The sequence below is a fragment of the Enoplosus armatus genome, chromosome 13 (assembly GCF_043641665.1).
Source record: "Enoplosus armatus isolate fEnoArm2 chromosome 13, fEnoArm2.hap1, whole genome shotgun sequence".
NCBI classification, from domain to species: Eukaryota; Metazoa; Chordata; class Actinopteri; order Centrarchiformes; family Enoplosidae; genus Enoplosus; species Enoplosus armatus.
In genome coordinates, this window is record NC_092192.1 from 21,072,198 (window position 1) to 21,086,610 (window position 14,413).

The window sequence follows — 14,413 nt, forward strand, 5'->3', positions numbered from 1 at the left end:
ATATTGTACTCTTTATCCCACTTCAGATGTCTGAGTTGAGACTCCCATTATGGGTCTGACCCTTTGGAGGGGCCGGACCCCTAGGTTGGGAACCACTGGACTAAACTAGCTAACTGTATATAAAGTAGTTCAAACTAGCTCCACCTCGAGCAGCTACATCAGAAAGCTGGTTAACTTTAATATTCCACCAGTTTCTCTGCAACACACCACAATGACAACAACACATCTGTGAGTTTTTGATCATCACCAGTGAGTCCAGTGTTTGTCTGAAGGCAGTGTTCGAAGACTCTGCAACGGTGACATTTTGTCTTTTTACAAGTCATCTATGCAGAATCTCTGCCCTAATTAGCGACAGTAGCATGCGAATATCAATGGACCTAACACATCAGGTTCTAGAAAATGCAGCTCCTCCTCATTGTTTTAAAATAGGAACTCCAGCTTTTTAACAGTATAACCTAAACTCACTGTGAGGTAGCATACTGAATAAGAATGTCAAGGATTTCAAAGAAAAACATCTCACAAAACACAAGAAAGGAACAAGCACAACCATGAAGAGAACAGTAAAATACACGCATGGCTTTGAGCTTATCTCTCTCCATACAAATGTCTGATATGTCCTCCTGGAATATGCATTTACTTTCTGAGGCAGTCGCAGATGCATCTACTGGAAATAGCACATTGCTTTGGCTCCATCTGTTGGCAAGAAGTGTATGTGCACATAAACCACTGCAATGGTCAAGTCAAGTCAATTTGATATGTATAGCACATTTCATACACTCAATGCGCAGTAAAACATAGAAAACATGAACAGATGAGATGGAAAACTTATATAAAAAACAGAAACATACATAAGTAAAATAACCTTTTAGCCACCCATACAACTCACACACACACACACACACATATACATAAAATAGAGTTGTTTATAACCCCTGTCCTATTCAGCACTCACACATGGACTACAACAGGCGCACACAAAATTCTCATGATAGAATGAAAAAGTATCCCACAATGCAACACGCCACATTTTATAGATGTTTGGGATGTAATATTTTTTTTTTATTTTTTAGAGCAATGAACTTGAAGAGGTTCATTTGAAGAGTGGGGAAGATTTAAATCAACTGTGTGTTTTCAGAAATATGTTAAACAACAGACATTTAACAGACAATTGGTTTCAATTGTCTCAACTAACTCCTGGCAAGACAGCAAATAAGCATATTTCCAAAACTGTTGAACCAGACATACATATTGTAGACCTCCCAAAGGTTCTGCTCAAGGACTGTTGCAAAAACTAAACTGATTAAGCTGGATAACGCCGCACTGGCCAGTTCTTTTGTTTGTTCTTTTTTTTTTTCAGTTCACGGTCAGGTCGTGTTTCAGTTCCAGATCTGGTGTAGTTTTATGTTTGTCCTCAGCACTGTTACCCATCCAACTTCATTAATCCAGATGTTGTGTGTTTGTAGTTGTGAGCCCACCTACAAACACACAGGAGACAGGAGAGTGTTGGCCCTTTTCTCGCAGTGATATAAGCTTTGAAGGTGACCTGAAACAGCTTCACTCCAGCTGGCAATGAAAGGTAAAGTGAATCCAACAACCTTGGCTGCACTGCCTCCCTGCACGAGCTGCGTTGCTGATTTGACTTAAAAACAAACTACTACAACTAGTATCCACGTACCACAAATTGAGAAGTTTCCCCCATTTTAGTGCATTAATACTGGTATATGCATCCTTCCATCCGGTAGTGTTGTTTTGTAGCAGCCAGACGTTACAAACTGACCGTTGATCTTGTTTCCTGGGGGGTTCCTGGAGCTTTTCTAAATCACAAATCCCATAGCTGTTGAATGGCGCATGAATGACTTGAGTGCGAGGTTGGCAGACGGTCACTGTAAATGAGCAAGTACGGGACACAATAATCTTTCTTTAAGGCTGGTATTTCACCATGTTGCCAAACCAGATCCTCCCCAAACCTTTTTCCGAGGGAGGAGCGCTTTTAAGCTTTTCAAGGTTGGATGGGCATTTGGCTCGTTATCTCTTTATATGTGTTTTAAAATGAATTTTATGACCACAGGGGCCTGCACCAAAGCAGGGGTTCCCAATCCCCATAGACTCCATAGACCTGGAACATGGAGGGGCTACACTAAACATGTCATTTCGGTAGCACTCCAACTTAAACCGATAGAGGGCAGCAGTGAGCAGCGTGAGCTAAATGTTGAGATTTTATTGAAATGATAGATCGTCGACTATGCCGAATTAATCAATAGGTCCAGCTGATCCCTAAACTATATTAGATCATAAAGAATCCCATGTTGTCTCTGTCGTGAGGGGGTTGCACATTTAAAGTCACGTCATTTTTTTTTTTTAATGGAAATTTGGCGGCGCGAGAAGTGAACACCGGCACATAACGCCAGGCGTCTGACTCAACACTTACGTTAGAGGTATTCATAAATCACGGTGCAACATTTGAAACCATGGCCTCTCAGCCCGCAGCTGTGACCGCTTTCTGCCACGGTGGCTGAGAGCGGATCCCCCTCGTCACACTCGCGGTGCCACGCGCCCAGAGAGCTGCATACTCGGGGACGCGCGCCGTCCTTCTGCGCGGATGGGATCAGCGCGAGGGTCGCGAATGACAGGTAAGCAGCTTTACGGGCTTTTCTCCCGTTCGGCGGTAAACCGGACTGTGTGAGGCGGCACGGAGCATCGACGTGTCGTGCTTTAAGTCGGCATTTGGTAGAACGTGGGCCCGTGGGACACTCCGGTACGCGGGCCGTCCCACTAATGAGTTCGCCGCTGGGCAACTGAGGGCATTTTGTACCGACGTTAGCTAACACCGGTCCTGTTCGGTGACTTTGTCGGTCCGTTTGTCATCTGGAGTGTTGTTGTGTAGACTGTCTGCCACAGGCTTCCGTAGGAGATGGCGCTCTCAGTGAGTGAACTGTGTTCATACAGTTTGTTTGTCATGTAGCTTCAGTGTAAAAGCTTAACAATAACACAGAGCAAACATGCTCCTGGTTTATGACTGGAAGTGGTTCTTAATGGTTTCTCAAGGTCCTGAATCTTAACTTTTATTTTTCTTAAAAAAAAAAGTAAAAAAAAAAAACAAGGCTGCAGCCACGTCAGTCCTCTTAAGTTTAAGTTCCCTGTGTACGACACCTGATATTTGCCAGGGTTGCTGACTGGAGACCTCCAAACCAGATGCCGAAGGCAAAAGGAACGACTTTGACATTTACATGACAGCCTACCAACACACAGATCGAGCCCGAGCTGCAGATCCAGGGTGTTCAATCCTGGACCTGCAGCCCAGGTCAGCTGGCCATCCCACACGGAGAAACATCTCTTATCTGCAGAGAGGCAGCTCCAGATACTACATTGCTATGAGAAGAAAGTGTATACCGTCTAATCACATTACATACAGCTCTGAAAGGGGTCCTTTGATTGCAAGTCTCTGTAAAGGATTTGATGGGGGGTGTGCCCAAAGGTGATATCATGAAATAATCTTTTTATCTGCCCATTAAAAGTGCCCACATCAAGAAGTGCTAAATATCTAGAATTGTAGAATAACAAGTGGTAGTTGTGTCTGTATTAAGTCACATTTGTTTTGTTGTTGTCATTCTCAGGCCGGTGTAAGCTTTCCTTCCTCCGCCCTGGCTTCTACAAGCAGCAGCCGCACAGACGGGCGTAGCCATCAGCCTGAAGAAGAGAAATTCATCCATCCAACGCCACACCTTGTTTCACATCTGATAACAGCACAGCTCTCGGCGTGATTGGCTGCAATCTAGATGCCAGAGGACCCCAATACGGGACTCCACCGAAGAAGAGGCTCTGAGGAAATAATTGTTGTCCATCCTCATCATCCTTGAAGTTGTGTGTCTATTTGTTTTTTTGTCACGGTCGTCTGCAATCATGGGGTCCACCGGCTACGGCTACTATCGCGTAGCCATCTTCATCTGCATGTTCATCGGCTACTCGCTGTACTTCTTTAACAGGAAGACTTTCTCCTTCGTCATGCCCTCTGTGATGGAGGAGATAGAACTTGACAAAGATGACTTGGGTGAGACAGTGTGCTTTAAAAGAGATTTTTTTTTTTTTGGTCTGGTTTAAGCAATATTTCCTTAAGCAATGATTAGGTCCGTAATGACGCTCTGTTCAAGCTTATTCACTCAGAACTGTATTATTATTATTATTATGTCAGCTTTGCCCTCCTCCTGACTGCACATGCAATGTATTAATGTCTAATGCAACACTTTGCTATGTGAAGTGTCTGTTTAGGCTTACCCTCCTGCCAATGACAGAGGTTTCTCATCACCACGCTTGACCTTCAATGAATAGCTGTAACCCTTTGCTAATAGCTCAACAGAAGGGTGCACTTGATATTAAATTGAGAAAGATGAAACAGGCTCACAATGACAACGCTAACAGGCTGATGTTTAGCAGGTATAATATTTGCAATGTTTAACATTGTTCGTTTTTGCAGAGGTATGATTTGATTTGATTTTAAAATTTGACCTGATGATGGTGCTAGATGAAAAGTCAGGGGATCACTAAAGTCATCACTGATGGTGTGGCCGATGAAAAGAGGGACCCTCCACACCTTCTGTCGGCTGATGATGGGCTCAAGTCAGGAGTATCATCACATTTTATAGTAGAGGATTCTATTATCACTACTTACTACTGAGGGCAAGTAGAGGGCGAGAATTTGGACAAAGACTGATTTTTTTAGGATTGGCAGTGAAATGACTTGATTCCAACTTTGGGTACCTTCATGAGAACAAAGCTACAGCGTATGTCTGCTGTTATATAGTCTCTAACTGTCCTTTGCTTTAATAGTAACCTTCATGGTGTCTCTCTGCAGGTCTGATCACCAGCAGCCAGACCATGGCCTATGCCATCAGTAAGTTCATCAGCGGCGTGCTGTCGGATCAGATCAGCGCCCGCTGGCTTTTCTCCATCGGCCTCTTCTTGGTGGGGGGCATCAACGTTGCCTTCTCCTGGTCCTCCACTGTGTCCATGTTCTCGCTGCTCTGGTTCATCAACGGCCTGGGACAAGGCTGCGGCTGGCCCCCGTGTGGGAAGGTGCTGCGCAAGGTAATAGCATCCCGTCTGGCAGCTCATGCAACACAGATCCATTATTTGTAATGTTGAGAGCCAAGGGAAGTCCCGCTCTCGACATGCAGGCTGTTCACAAGGCCTGCGATTATTCTGGGCAGCTAGTGAAATGGTGTAACCCACTCCACTCCAGGGGGGCCACCTGCTGCCAGACATGCCGTCTGTGTTTTCACTCTGTACCGCAAGAGAGAAAGTGCACCTGTCTGTTGGAAGAGTTTGGAGGAATCCTGTTCCTTGCTGTCAGACAGTGCTGACCTTTGGGCCAGAGGCAGCACTGTGTGGTTTGAGGAGATGTCAGCCTGTGCCAGCTGTACGAGACACTGATTGTCCACGTCCTAAGTGGAGATATTGGCAGTAGTTTGAAAAATTACAGCATTACCTAACAATCTGCAAGGCCTCTTTCTCATACAGCTTTTGACCGTTAAGGTCTGTTGAATAGTAGTTCTATGCTCAGGGACAACTTGAAGCTGCCTTAAAAGTAGCAGTGTTCAAAGGTGGGGAATAAATAGGCTTTGGCATGTGCTCAGGGTGCTGAAGGGGATCAGATTACAGGAGAATGTATTTATAGAAGATCCTCAGTAGATCTTTCCAAAAGAACAACAACTTTGACCAAAGGTGTTTTCCCTCTCCGGTGAGAGGAAACGTCTTTAATGTGTCCGAGTCTGCACCAGTTTGCTACAGCTCTGCAGCTCCTGTTCCACGGCTGAGTCAACATCCACACACTGTGGATCAACGCGGTGTTTATTCAGTCTGTGGGCTGCTTTAAGTGTTTGCCTGGTGGATTCTCAAGTTACTGGTTGCTCTGCTGGGTATGCTGTGTGAGGAATGCTTCTGGCCGCCTTCAGCTGTATTCACGAGGGCGTGCGCTACTGACGCCACTTCTCCGGAAAGCAATCAAATAAGAGAAGAATCTGAACAGTGTTGCACTTTGGAAGAATGTGCAACACAAAGTCTGTTGATTATTAGGTCAAACTGTTATCATATGAGTTACTGTATGTGATGTTTCTGCTATTTTGTTCTTTTTTGTCCTCAATCTAAAGATAATAAAATTCTGTGAATCAGCATGTAACCGCATTGCAAATGTTGACCACTTTTCTCCTGTGCCCCCTCTCCAACAGTGGTTTGAGCCCTCTCAGTTTGGAACATGGTGGTCTGTGCTGTCCTGCAGTATGAACCTGGCCGGGAGTCTGGGTCCAGTCCTGGTCACAGTGCTCCTGCAGTACTACGACTGGAGGACTATCCTGACCATGTCGGGCATTTTCTGCGCCGCCTTCTCATTTGTATGTCTGGTGTTTGTAAAGAATGAGCCGAAGGATGTGGGCCTGCCCAGCATCGAGGCAACAGCCAAGAAGGGGGCGAAGGGTGGTAAGCAAAATCTATTATGACTAGAGTGCAATACGTTTTGTTTCGGTTCTGAACCTGTTAGGGCTCATGGTTGGTGGGGGGGGGGGAGGGGGGATTTTCAGATCTTTCAGTATGTCAGCATGTCAAACAACTACAGACATAAAAGTCATATTTACACAGGAGTAGACTGGACTTGACAACAACCAACAATCATGGTCATTGCTTAACCACCTGAGGGTCATGGATTATAACTTCCTACACAGTCACAACCTCAAACCTCTCTATGCATGTTGAAATGATTATCCAGCTCAGAGAGAGGTCACTGATGGTGATTCTGATCCAAACTCTCCCAACAGAGATAAGAACCACAAAACGTCACCAGCTGAAGTTGTTATATTAAGCTACCTCAGAATAATTGTAAAATCAATGGAGTCAGCATTTTCAATTGCAAATATAGTGAAAAACTTACACTTACTGTAGATCAGTGTCTCTGCCTGGCCGTCACACCTTTTGTGCCCAAGACCTAGTCATGCAACGAAGCCGTCATTTCTCCCATCAATACGCAAGTGTGTTTTGTGTACATAGTTGTGGAGTTTTTGGAACTTAAATATCAGTCTCTTAATCCGTCCTTGTGGCACTGTGGACAAGTGGACCCTGTATTTGAGTACTCCTGCTCTGGAGTGTGCTACGCCCGCATTTTACTGCATATTTTATAGATATGTGACAAATCAATCTTTCAATCTTCTATGTGTTGAAGATGGCGGTGTGGACGGCTGGACGTAACAGATGTGTGTGACTGTTTGTACCATTCATAATAACCATTCAGATTACTACAGGGCACACTCTGTAGATATAATACTTACTGATTTAGATGGGACTTGGCTACACCTTGTGATGGATATGCTGTATAGAATAAGTTATTAAATAACCCATACATACAATATACTGTATACTGTACTGAGCGCGTGAATGTATTTCCTCATCTCACCAGGCAACAGTGAGAGCACCCTGAGTGAGTTCCTCCTCTCTCCCTTCCTGTGGGTGCTGTCTCTGGGCTACTTGGTGGTGTTTGGGGTGAAGACGGCTGCCACTGACTGGGGACAGTTGTTCCTCATGCAGGAGAAAGGCCAGACTGCTCTCATGGGTATGCCTTTTAATTGCCCATCGCTTCTCACTGATTTGCACTTAATCTGAATGGTTCAGGGTGCTGACATCAATTGTGTTGCTCACAGGCAGTACCTACATGAGTGCCTTGGAGGTGGGAGGTTTTGTGGGCAGCCTTGCATCAGGCTTCCTCACTGACAGAGCTGTAGCTCGGGTGAGTAGCAAATTATGATAGAAATAAAGTGGGCAGAAATGACTTGGATTGTTGAGTCGAGCTCAGTGTTAAAAACATCCTCTCTTTGACTTCCTCCAGCAAGGCTTGGGCACCCACGGCAACCCTCGCCACGGCCTGCTCATCGTCATGATGGCCGGTATGTATGGGTCCATGTACCTCTTCAGAGTCACCGTCACACCTGAAATCCCACAGGTAATTTCAACTTAATTTCTGTAATTACGGTGTAAAATGCTTTAAATGCACATGTTGCCAGTATTAGAAGTATCACAAGAGCTTCTTTTCTTTGCTCAGGAGGCTCCACTTTGGGTCCAAGTCATTCATCCTGTCTCTGTTCTCATTGGCGCGTCAGAAAAAGAGGTATGCTCCAGAACGTTATGGGGTTTAAGGGGGACAAAAATAAGCTGTACTGAATCTTTCAAGAACACTGTGTTCCACATTTTCTTATATTCCCACACAGATCTGGATCCTCTTCCTCGGTGCGTTGTTTGGATTTTGCAGTTACGGACCAATTGCCTTGTTTGGGGTGATAGCCAGTGAAAGTGCTCCTTCAAATTTTTGTGGAACCTCTCACGCGGTTGTAGCTCTGATGGCTAACGGTAAGCTACTGATTCATATTCATATTACTGTGATTCCGGCATTGACACGTTCACGCGACTAATCAAGCTCTCTCATGTTACAGTGGGGGCTTTTATGGCAGGGCTTCCCTTCAGCACTGTTGCCAAACAATACAGCTGGGACATGGCCTTCTGGATGGCCGAGGTGACAATGGCCATCGCCACCATTGGCTTCTTCCTGGTCCGCAACATGCGCACCAAGATGGGACGGATCGCAGAGAAAATGGACTAATATGTCTTCCTGAAATGAGCCAACTCTGCCAGCTCTGCATACAGAATACTGCACATTAATACAACTCCAATATGACCAAACAAAATTACCGTCAAACACGGACTAATCTCAGACGTTTTTATCCTGATGAGTTGGGTTGATGTAGATGTCATTTAAACCACTTTAGATTCACAATCAGGTACTTTTGCCACACATATTCATATTCACCAGCACAAAGATAGAGTCGATGATAATTGTTCACACAACATTTTAGTGCTTCCACTTAATCCTGAAGGCAGTTTTCATGCTTTATGACAGCTGTAAAAGAACATGGACATGAAGATATGTAAAGTTTGGAGTGGATTCTGTTGAGATAAAGTGGATGTGTGCTGCTCGTTGTGTACCATGCCTTCATTGGCGGCATACACATATATTGAATGTGTACTGAATATGGCCTGCATATTCTAGACTATTTTTTTTGTCTGGGTATTTGCACACAATGTGGTAGCATGTGTCATGGTCATCTCACTAATACCTCAAGTATTTGTAAAAACTGTGATAGGCTCATTATTTCACTCAAATGAAGCAATTGGAGATCATGTTATTTTTATACACAGTTCTATGCTGCGTGATACAGAATAAGACTTTGGCGCAGACTTCTTAGGCCATGTCATCTTTCGTGGTTTTTAAGGATGGATTACTCCAGTCACTGCTGGTACTGTACAACAGTTACAACACTGGATTATAGACTGTTAACTTTCTCATCTATGAAATCTGTGAGTTTTGTGATAATGGGTCTATACTCAGTGCCACGGCGGCATATCTCTAGCTCACTGGAGTTGTACAATGGTCCTGAAAGGGTTAAAGACATCTAATAAATGTGAAGTTTACTCGGTTTCGTTTATGTCTATCTGTAAACTGGCAGTAGCTCAACGTAGCGCCCACAGCCGGACTGCGAGATTTTGTCTCTTGCTTCAACCATTCCTGAAAATGCCCTAAAAGGTGCATAAACCTTCCGAAGGCCGGAAGGAGAAGGTTGTCTCATCGTATGGACAAGAACGGTCACAACAACAAAAACTGTTCCAATGAATTTATGGGCATGTGAGTATTCTTTTAAAGACAGACTTGACAAATGTGACCCTATCCTTTAAAACAGTGTATTGCCATTGTCAGGCTGATTGGCTGCACATGATGTATCATCATGTTTACTGCATATTGAGAGGCCTTCGTCCAAACGAACTAGCATTGGATTCAGGGTCGGAGCTACGACACATTTCTTTTCTGAGTATTTTATAGGCAGATACAAGTATTCTTAGAAATGTGCACAGAGAGGGGAAAGAAATCAAAAAAAATATGTCCACTGGAATTGGAAGATGTGCATTTCACTGGTGAATTAAAACGTTCCAGTGAAGTATAATTTAGTGGTGTAAACTGGTGTGGATGCATCGCGACCTGAGGGGAACGGCGATGCAGCAAAAACAAGAGCTGATGAAGCAGCTGTCCAGTGAGAAGCTGTCCATGGTGCTGAAACTACTCTCTTGTTTTCACTGGGACTCTGGCTTTCAAGGTGACTTCCAATGATTTTACAGGAGTTAAGAAATACAAAATCAATCAATCTTCAAAATCAGGCTTTGACTAGTATGCTTTTAAATGCCTTTTTTTAAGTTCTCCAACAAGTGCCACAATCTGAATTGTCTTTGAACTCGTCCTCTTCACCTGAAGGGCACATTTTCTATTATACCAAAATACAAACTTTCTGAGTCCTCTATTAGCAAACCGTCATAATTAAACAACTTTTCAGAATGAAACAGAGTAACAACTACCAACCGAGTTTTATTGGTTTGTTGATAACAATCATTACACAGGTACATCTATAAACAAATAAAAAGAAACTGCACACTTGTACTTGACACAGATACCTAACACTCACATGAATATTGCTACTGCTGGTATGCATTTGACATCTCAAATAAATGTACAGTTTGTCTGTTGGCCTTTAAGAAGCCAGTCTCAACAGGTTGTTTTTTTTTATGGTTACATACCTCATTAGCTTGGCTAAGAAAACAAATTCCATTTTTACCATCCTCACAATGTACCATTACACACTGCATATAGAAAGATTGAAAACCCTTTTCACAGCAGCTATACAAATTTATTGCGATGCTATCACAGAACAGAGACACAACCAACACACGCGATGCACAGTTCTGACAGGGAGAGCTCCAGTACTAGGGATTTTAGCTTTATTGATCAGATTCGTTTAGAAAACTGCATGAGTACAAGAGTTAACATATAGGAACAAAGATTACAAACATTCTAAAACACTGTTCTTCATTATAAACAATAAAACAATGAGTTGCCCTGTGACTTTGTCCATCCCCACCCCAGCACAGATTACATACGCTGTCCCTTATAAAGCATATGGAATGTAATCCACGCAGGCAAGCTCTTCCGGTTGTTGCCCCAGCTCCTGTGAACGTTGTGCTTGCGTGTTGACACGGTAACCTGTCCTGCACCCTCCCCTCCTTCACATTTAAAACTGAAATGAAATCCACCGACAGTAACAACAATGACCGCAATTTTTATGGCGATGCAAAATTGTGGGATGTGATGAAATTCCCGTCTCCAAATTGACTTTTTTTCTTTCATTAAAAAAAAGTGTTCTCTACAATCAAACTACTAAAAAACCTGTATTTAGAAAATAGTTGATAAAAATATTCCCCTGAATTGTACAAGAAAAGAGGTACAGGGAGCACTGGTAAAAGACGTGGTTTGAGAGATGTTATTCTGCTGCCTCATCTTTTTGTTCAGCTGCGTCTGTAGCTGGTGCCTGCAAGACAAAATGTGAGCGTGTCAAGAGTTTCATCGCCAAGGATATGAGCTTTGTTTTGCATGTTTATATATGATGTCATGACCCTTACCTCTTCCTCAGCTTTGGCTTCGCCGTTCTCAGCAGGGGCCTCTGGTGCTTTCTCCTCAGGCTTGGCCTTCTCCACCTCCTTGGCTTTCTTAGGCTTAGCGGGTCCCTTCTGCACACAGAAATATGAACCACATCAGTCACTCCTTCAGCAGTTGAGAGTCTCGTACATTAGTCTACTCACAAGTCAATCAAAACAAGGTCCCACCTTTGGCTTGGGTTTGGCCTCTGCCTTTGCAGGTGCAGGTCTCTGTGGGGACAAAAAGCATTAATGTCAGCACTAAGAAAACAGTAAACAGCGTGCATATTGTCTGTGACGTACTGGGCTTGTCTGTACTTACGTCTTTCAACCTGAGAGATCTCCTCTTGGGCTGCAGAGAGAGAGGGGACACACAGGGTGATTACTTTTAACATCAACTCACTGATGGGGTGTTACTGACCCCTGGTGGCTGGGCGGACTAACTGTTTCATTATTGTTTTTAAATTAATACAACACAGGTGCTAACAAACAAAAATGTGTCAGTCTAATGATCCCTTACCGCTGATTCACCGCCTGCAGCTGCCTGTAGGGAGAAAAGAAAGAAAACCGGGTTAAGGAAATTGTCTGCATTTCACCGAGTCTATGGTGGGTTTATTTGGTGGTGGGGCATGGACTTTAAGTATTAGTTATATAACTCAAAAGTGGGCGTTTCCGGGCAGAATATTAGCCTATGGCTGCACATCCAGCTCTATACATGATTTAGTTGAGACCAAGCACTCTGATTGGCTGAGATATTATCTAAAATCTTACACAATGGAGCTCATAGGCTGGGAAAAAAACCCTCAGTGCATACAAACATCAATCCCCATCAAAGCTTTAAGACTCTCACCAGTCTGCAATGTTTACAGTCATTATAGCTATTAGGAATATTACGTGTTACTTAGCAACATATTAATTAAATCCTTCAGGAACTACATTTGATGGCGGAAGAATGATGAAGCGAGAAGAAAGTGTGACACGATACGCTTGAAAACAAACGTCTCAGTTTAACAGCGTAATATAATAACATCATAATGTACTTTAAACGGCGTCATGTGGTCGTGCTCTCCCGGCTCCTGCCAGTGATTTGCCTACTGTAAAACTCCGGTGGAGGAGGGGGCGGACTCCGCCTCCTCACGACACATCCATTCATTGGTAATAAACGGGATTGCCAGTGTACGGAGAAAACCGAGCAGTGCAGCGAGTGTTCCCGCCATGAATTTGAAAAGAGTCACTCCGAGATGCTCAGCGACTCTTGTCGATCTGGTAGCAGAATCTACTAGAACCCCCAGCAACAAGAGCAGCGCTTCGCTGACGGAGGCTCGCCATTGCATAACCTACGGCTGGCCTGAGCCGACGGTACACAGAAAGACACTCGGCTAACACGACGAACGCCTTCCACCAAACGCGTTTTCACCGGCGAAAATAAGGGCGGCCACGCATTACCAAAAACACACACGCACGCTGTAGTTTTATGAAAGAGTCGTCGTCGTATTATCACAAAACTACACACATGTAAAAGTGGTTTAGCTCCACACGAAAGCCACTAACAAGACTTGCTACACACACACAAAACATTACAGCCAAACTCCCACCGAATCACATGCTATTACTGGATTAGACGTCTTCTATGTCGGTCCCGTTTTCTCTCAGAGAAACTTTAGTATCCAGCGTGACGACCCCCATAGGAAACAATCAATATGCCGCCAACTTTCTCTGCAGAAAAGCAACCCATCCACAGAGAAAACGACCCCGCTTCGCCCTACACTGCAAGTAAATGTATTTATACACAGTTGCAACATTGCATGTCACCATCCTGCGGTAAAAAAAAAAAAAACAACAACAACAACAACAACCAAAAAAAAAACCCGGCATACGGAAAAGCATTTGGCACAAAGATAATCACTGCACGAGAGAGACAAGACCAAGAATCAGCCACTTCAGAAAATCAAAACAGACGCTACATACCAACTAAACTCTTGGCTGCACGGCGCGACACTGTTGACATTCACTCGGAACACAAAACGGACATTTGTAGCAACATTTGAACAACTCTGACCGCAAGCTGTAACAAGCCCATCTCACAAATTGCAGTTGGGGGTTATAAATGCTGTATTACTGAATGCATGAAAGATGTCGGTCTACTCACTTTGCTCCTTTTAGGCATGGTTGGTTTGTGTGGGGTGTTTTGTTTGTTTTTTAAAAAAAGAAAAACGAGCTAAATGTTACTCAGTACAGGAGAAAATACAGTGGTATATTCAGGATAAAGCTGTGCCAGTACAGTCTAACACAGCGCAGCGAGACGTTAATGTTCCATTGGAAGAAAAACTAGCTCAAACCGGATTGGATTCCCCCCCTCCCTCGCTATTCAAACCGTTATAGTTCCTGCGTGATTGACGGGGCTATGCCCCGCCCCCGTTGCCCGTTGATTGGACAACACAATGGTCAGCAACACGATTTCAAATCTGGGCTCCTACCTGTGTGGATACGTCACACGTCAGTCAACAAATATGGCGAGCTATTTGTCTGCCTGTGCAGCCATCTGCTATAACAAGGCGAAATTGTCATTAAATCTGCCTTTCACCTCGCTCGGAAATGCTTTTGTTTCCCCCTTTAATGTTTCACACTGACGCGTCTGATACATGTTGAAAGCAAAGCCGCTCTGCGCCATTAACGCGACTGATAAAAGAAGATGTGGCGCGTGTATTGGCAGGAGATTGAGAGAGGGGTGTGTGCTCCCCCCAACCGAGTCTTTTGTATTTTAGCTTGGGAAAATGGCGACAGGGTACGTGTGGGTACAGCAGCTAGCATGTGTGTGTGTGCGCGCTTGTGCGACCTCCTCGCAGTGTTGTCACCGTCCACTCGC

The 14,413-nt window shown here is 44.2% G+C and overlaps 2 protein-coding genes across 3 annotated transcripts; one reads left to right on the forward strand and one right to left on the reverse strand.

Moving 5' to 3' along the window:
• The first annotated feature begins 3,900 nt into the window (after window positions 1-3,900).
• slc37a4b (solute carrier family 37 member 4b) lies at window positions 3,901-8,632 on the forward strand. Of its 2 annotated transcripts, XM_070917851.1 has the most exons (9): window positions 3,901-4,048; window positions 4,850-5,082; window positions 6,222-6,468; window positions 7,439-7,591; window positions 7,680-7,765; window positions 7,865-7,978; window positions 8,078-8,143; window positions 8,244-8,382; window positions 8,466-8,632. In XM_070917851.1, the coding sequence occupies exons 1-9, from the start codon at window positions 3,901-3,903 to the stop codon at window positions 8,630-8,632; spliced, it is 1,353 nt and encodes a 450-aa protein (XP_070773952.1). The 2 variants fall into 2 exon arrangements, with proteins under 2 accessions (XP_070773952.1, XP_070773953.1); XM_070917852.1 differs by lacking the exon at window positions 8,078-8,143.
• Window positions 8,633-10,424: 1,792 nt separating this feature from the next.
• Window positions 10,425-13,850, reverse strand: hmgn1b (high mobility group nucleosome binding domain 1b). Its single transcript, XM_070917743.1, has 6 exons — window positions 13,697-13,850; window positions 12,068-12,091; window positions 11,870-11,899; window positions 11,737-11,778; window positions 11,533-11,640; window positions 10,425-11,441 (listed from the first exon to the last, which is right to left on the reverse strand). Exons 1-6 carry the CDS (start codon window positions 13,712-13,714, stop codon window positions 11,394-11,396), a joined length of 270 nt encoding a protein of 89 aa, XP_070773844.1. The 5' UTR covers window positions 13,715-13,850; the 3' UTR covers window positions 10,425-11,393.
• Window positions 13,851-14,413: the final 563 nt, after the last annotated feature.

Excerpts from the sequence above, each read along its gene's own strand:
- slc37a4b (XM_070917851.1), top strand. The coding sequence starts at position 3,901 with ATGGGGTCCACCGGCTACGGCTACTATCGCGTAGCCATCTTCATCTGC. Across the intron at positions 5,083-6,221 it reads GTGGGAAGGTGCTGCGCAAG|TGGTTTGAGCCCTCTCAGTT; the intron begins GTAATAGCATCC and ends CCTCTCCAACAG. Across the intron at positions 7,979-8,077 it reads TCACACCTGAAATCCCACAG|GAGGCTCCACTTTGGGTCCA; the intron begins GTAATTTCAACT and ends TTCTTTGCTCAG.
- hmgn1b (XM_070917743.1), bottom strand. Across the intron at positions 11,779-11,869 it reads GATCTCTCAGGTTGAAAGAC|AGACCTGCACCTGCAAAGGC; the intron begins GTAAGTACAGAC and ends TTGTCCCCACAG. Across the intron at positions 11,442-11,532 it reads AAGCCAAAGCTGAGGAAGAG|GCACCAGCTACAGACGCAGC; the intron begins GTAAGGGTCATG and ends TTTGTCTTGCAG.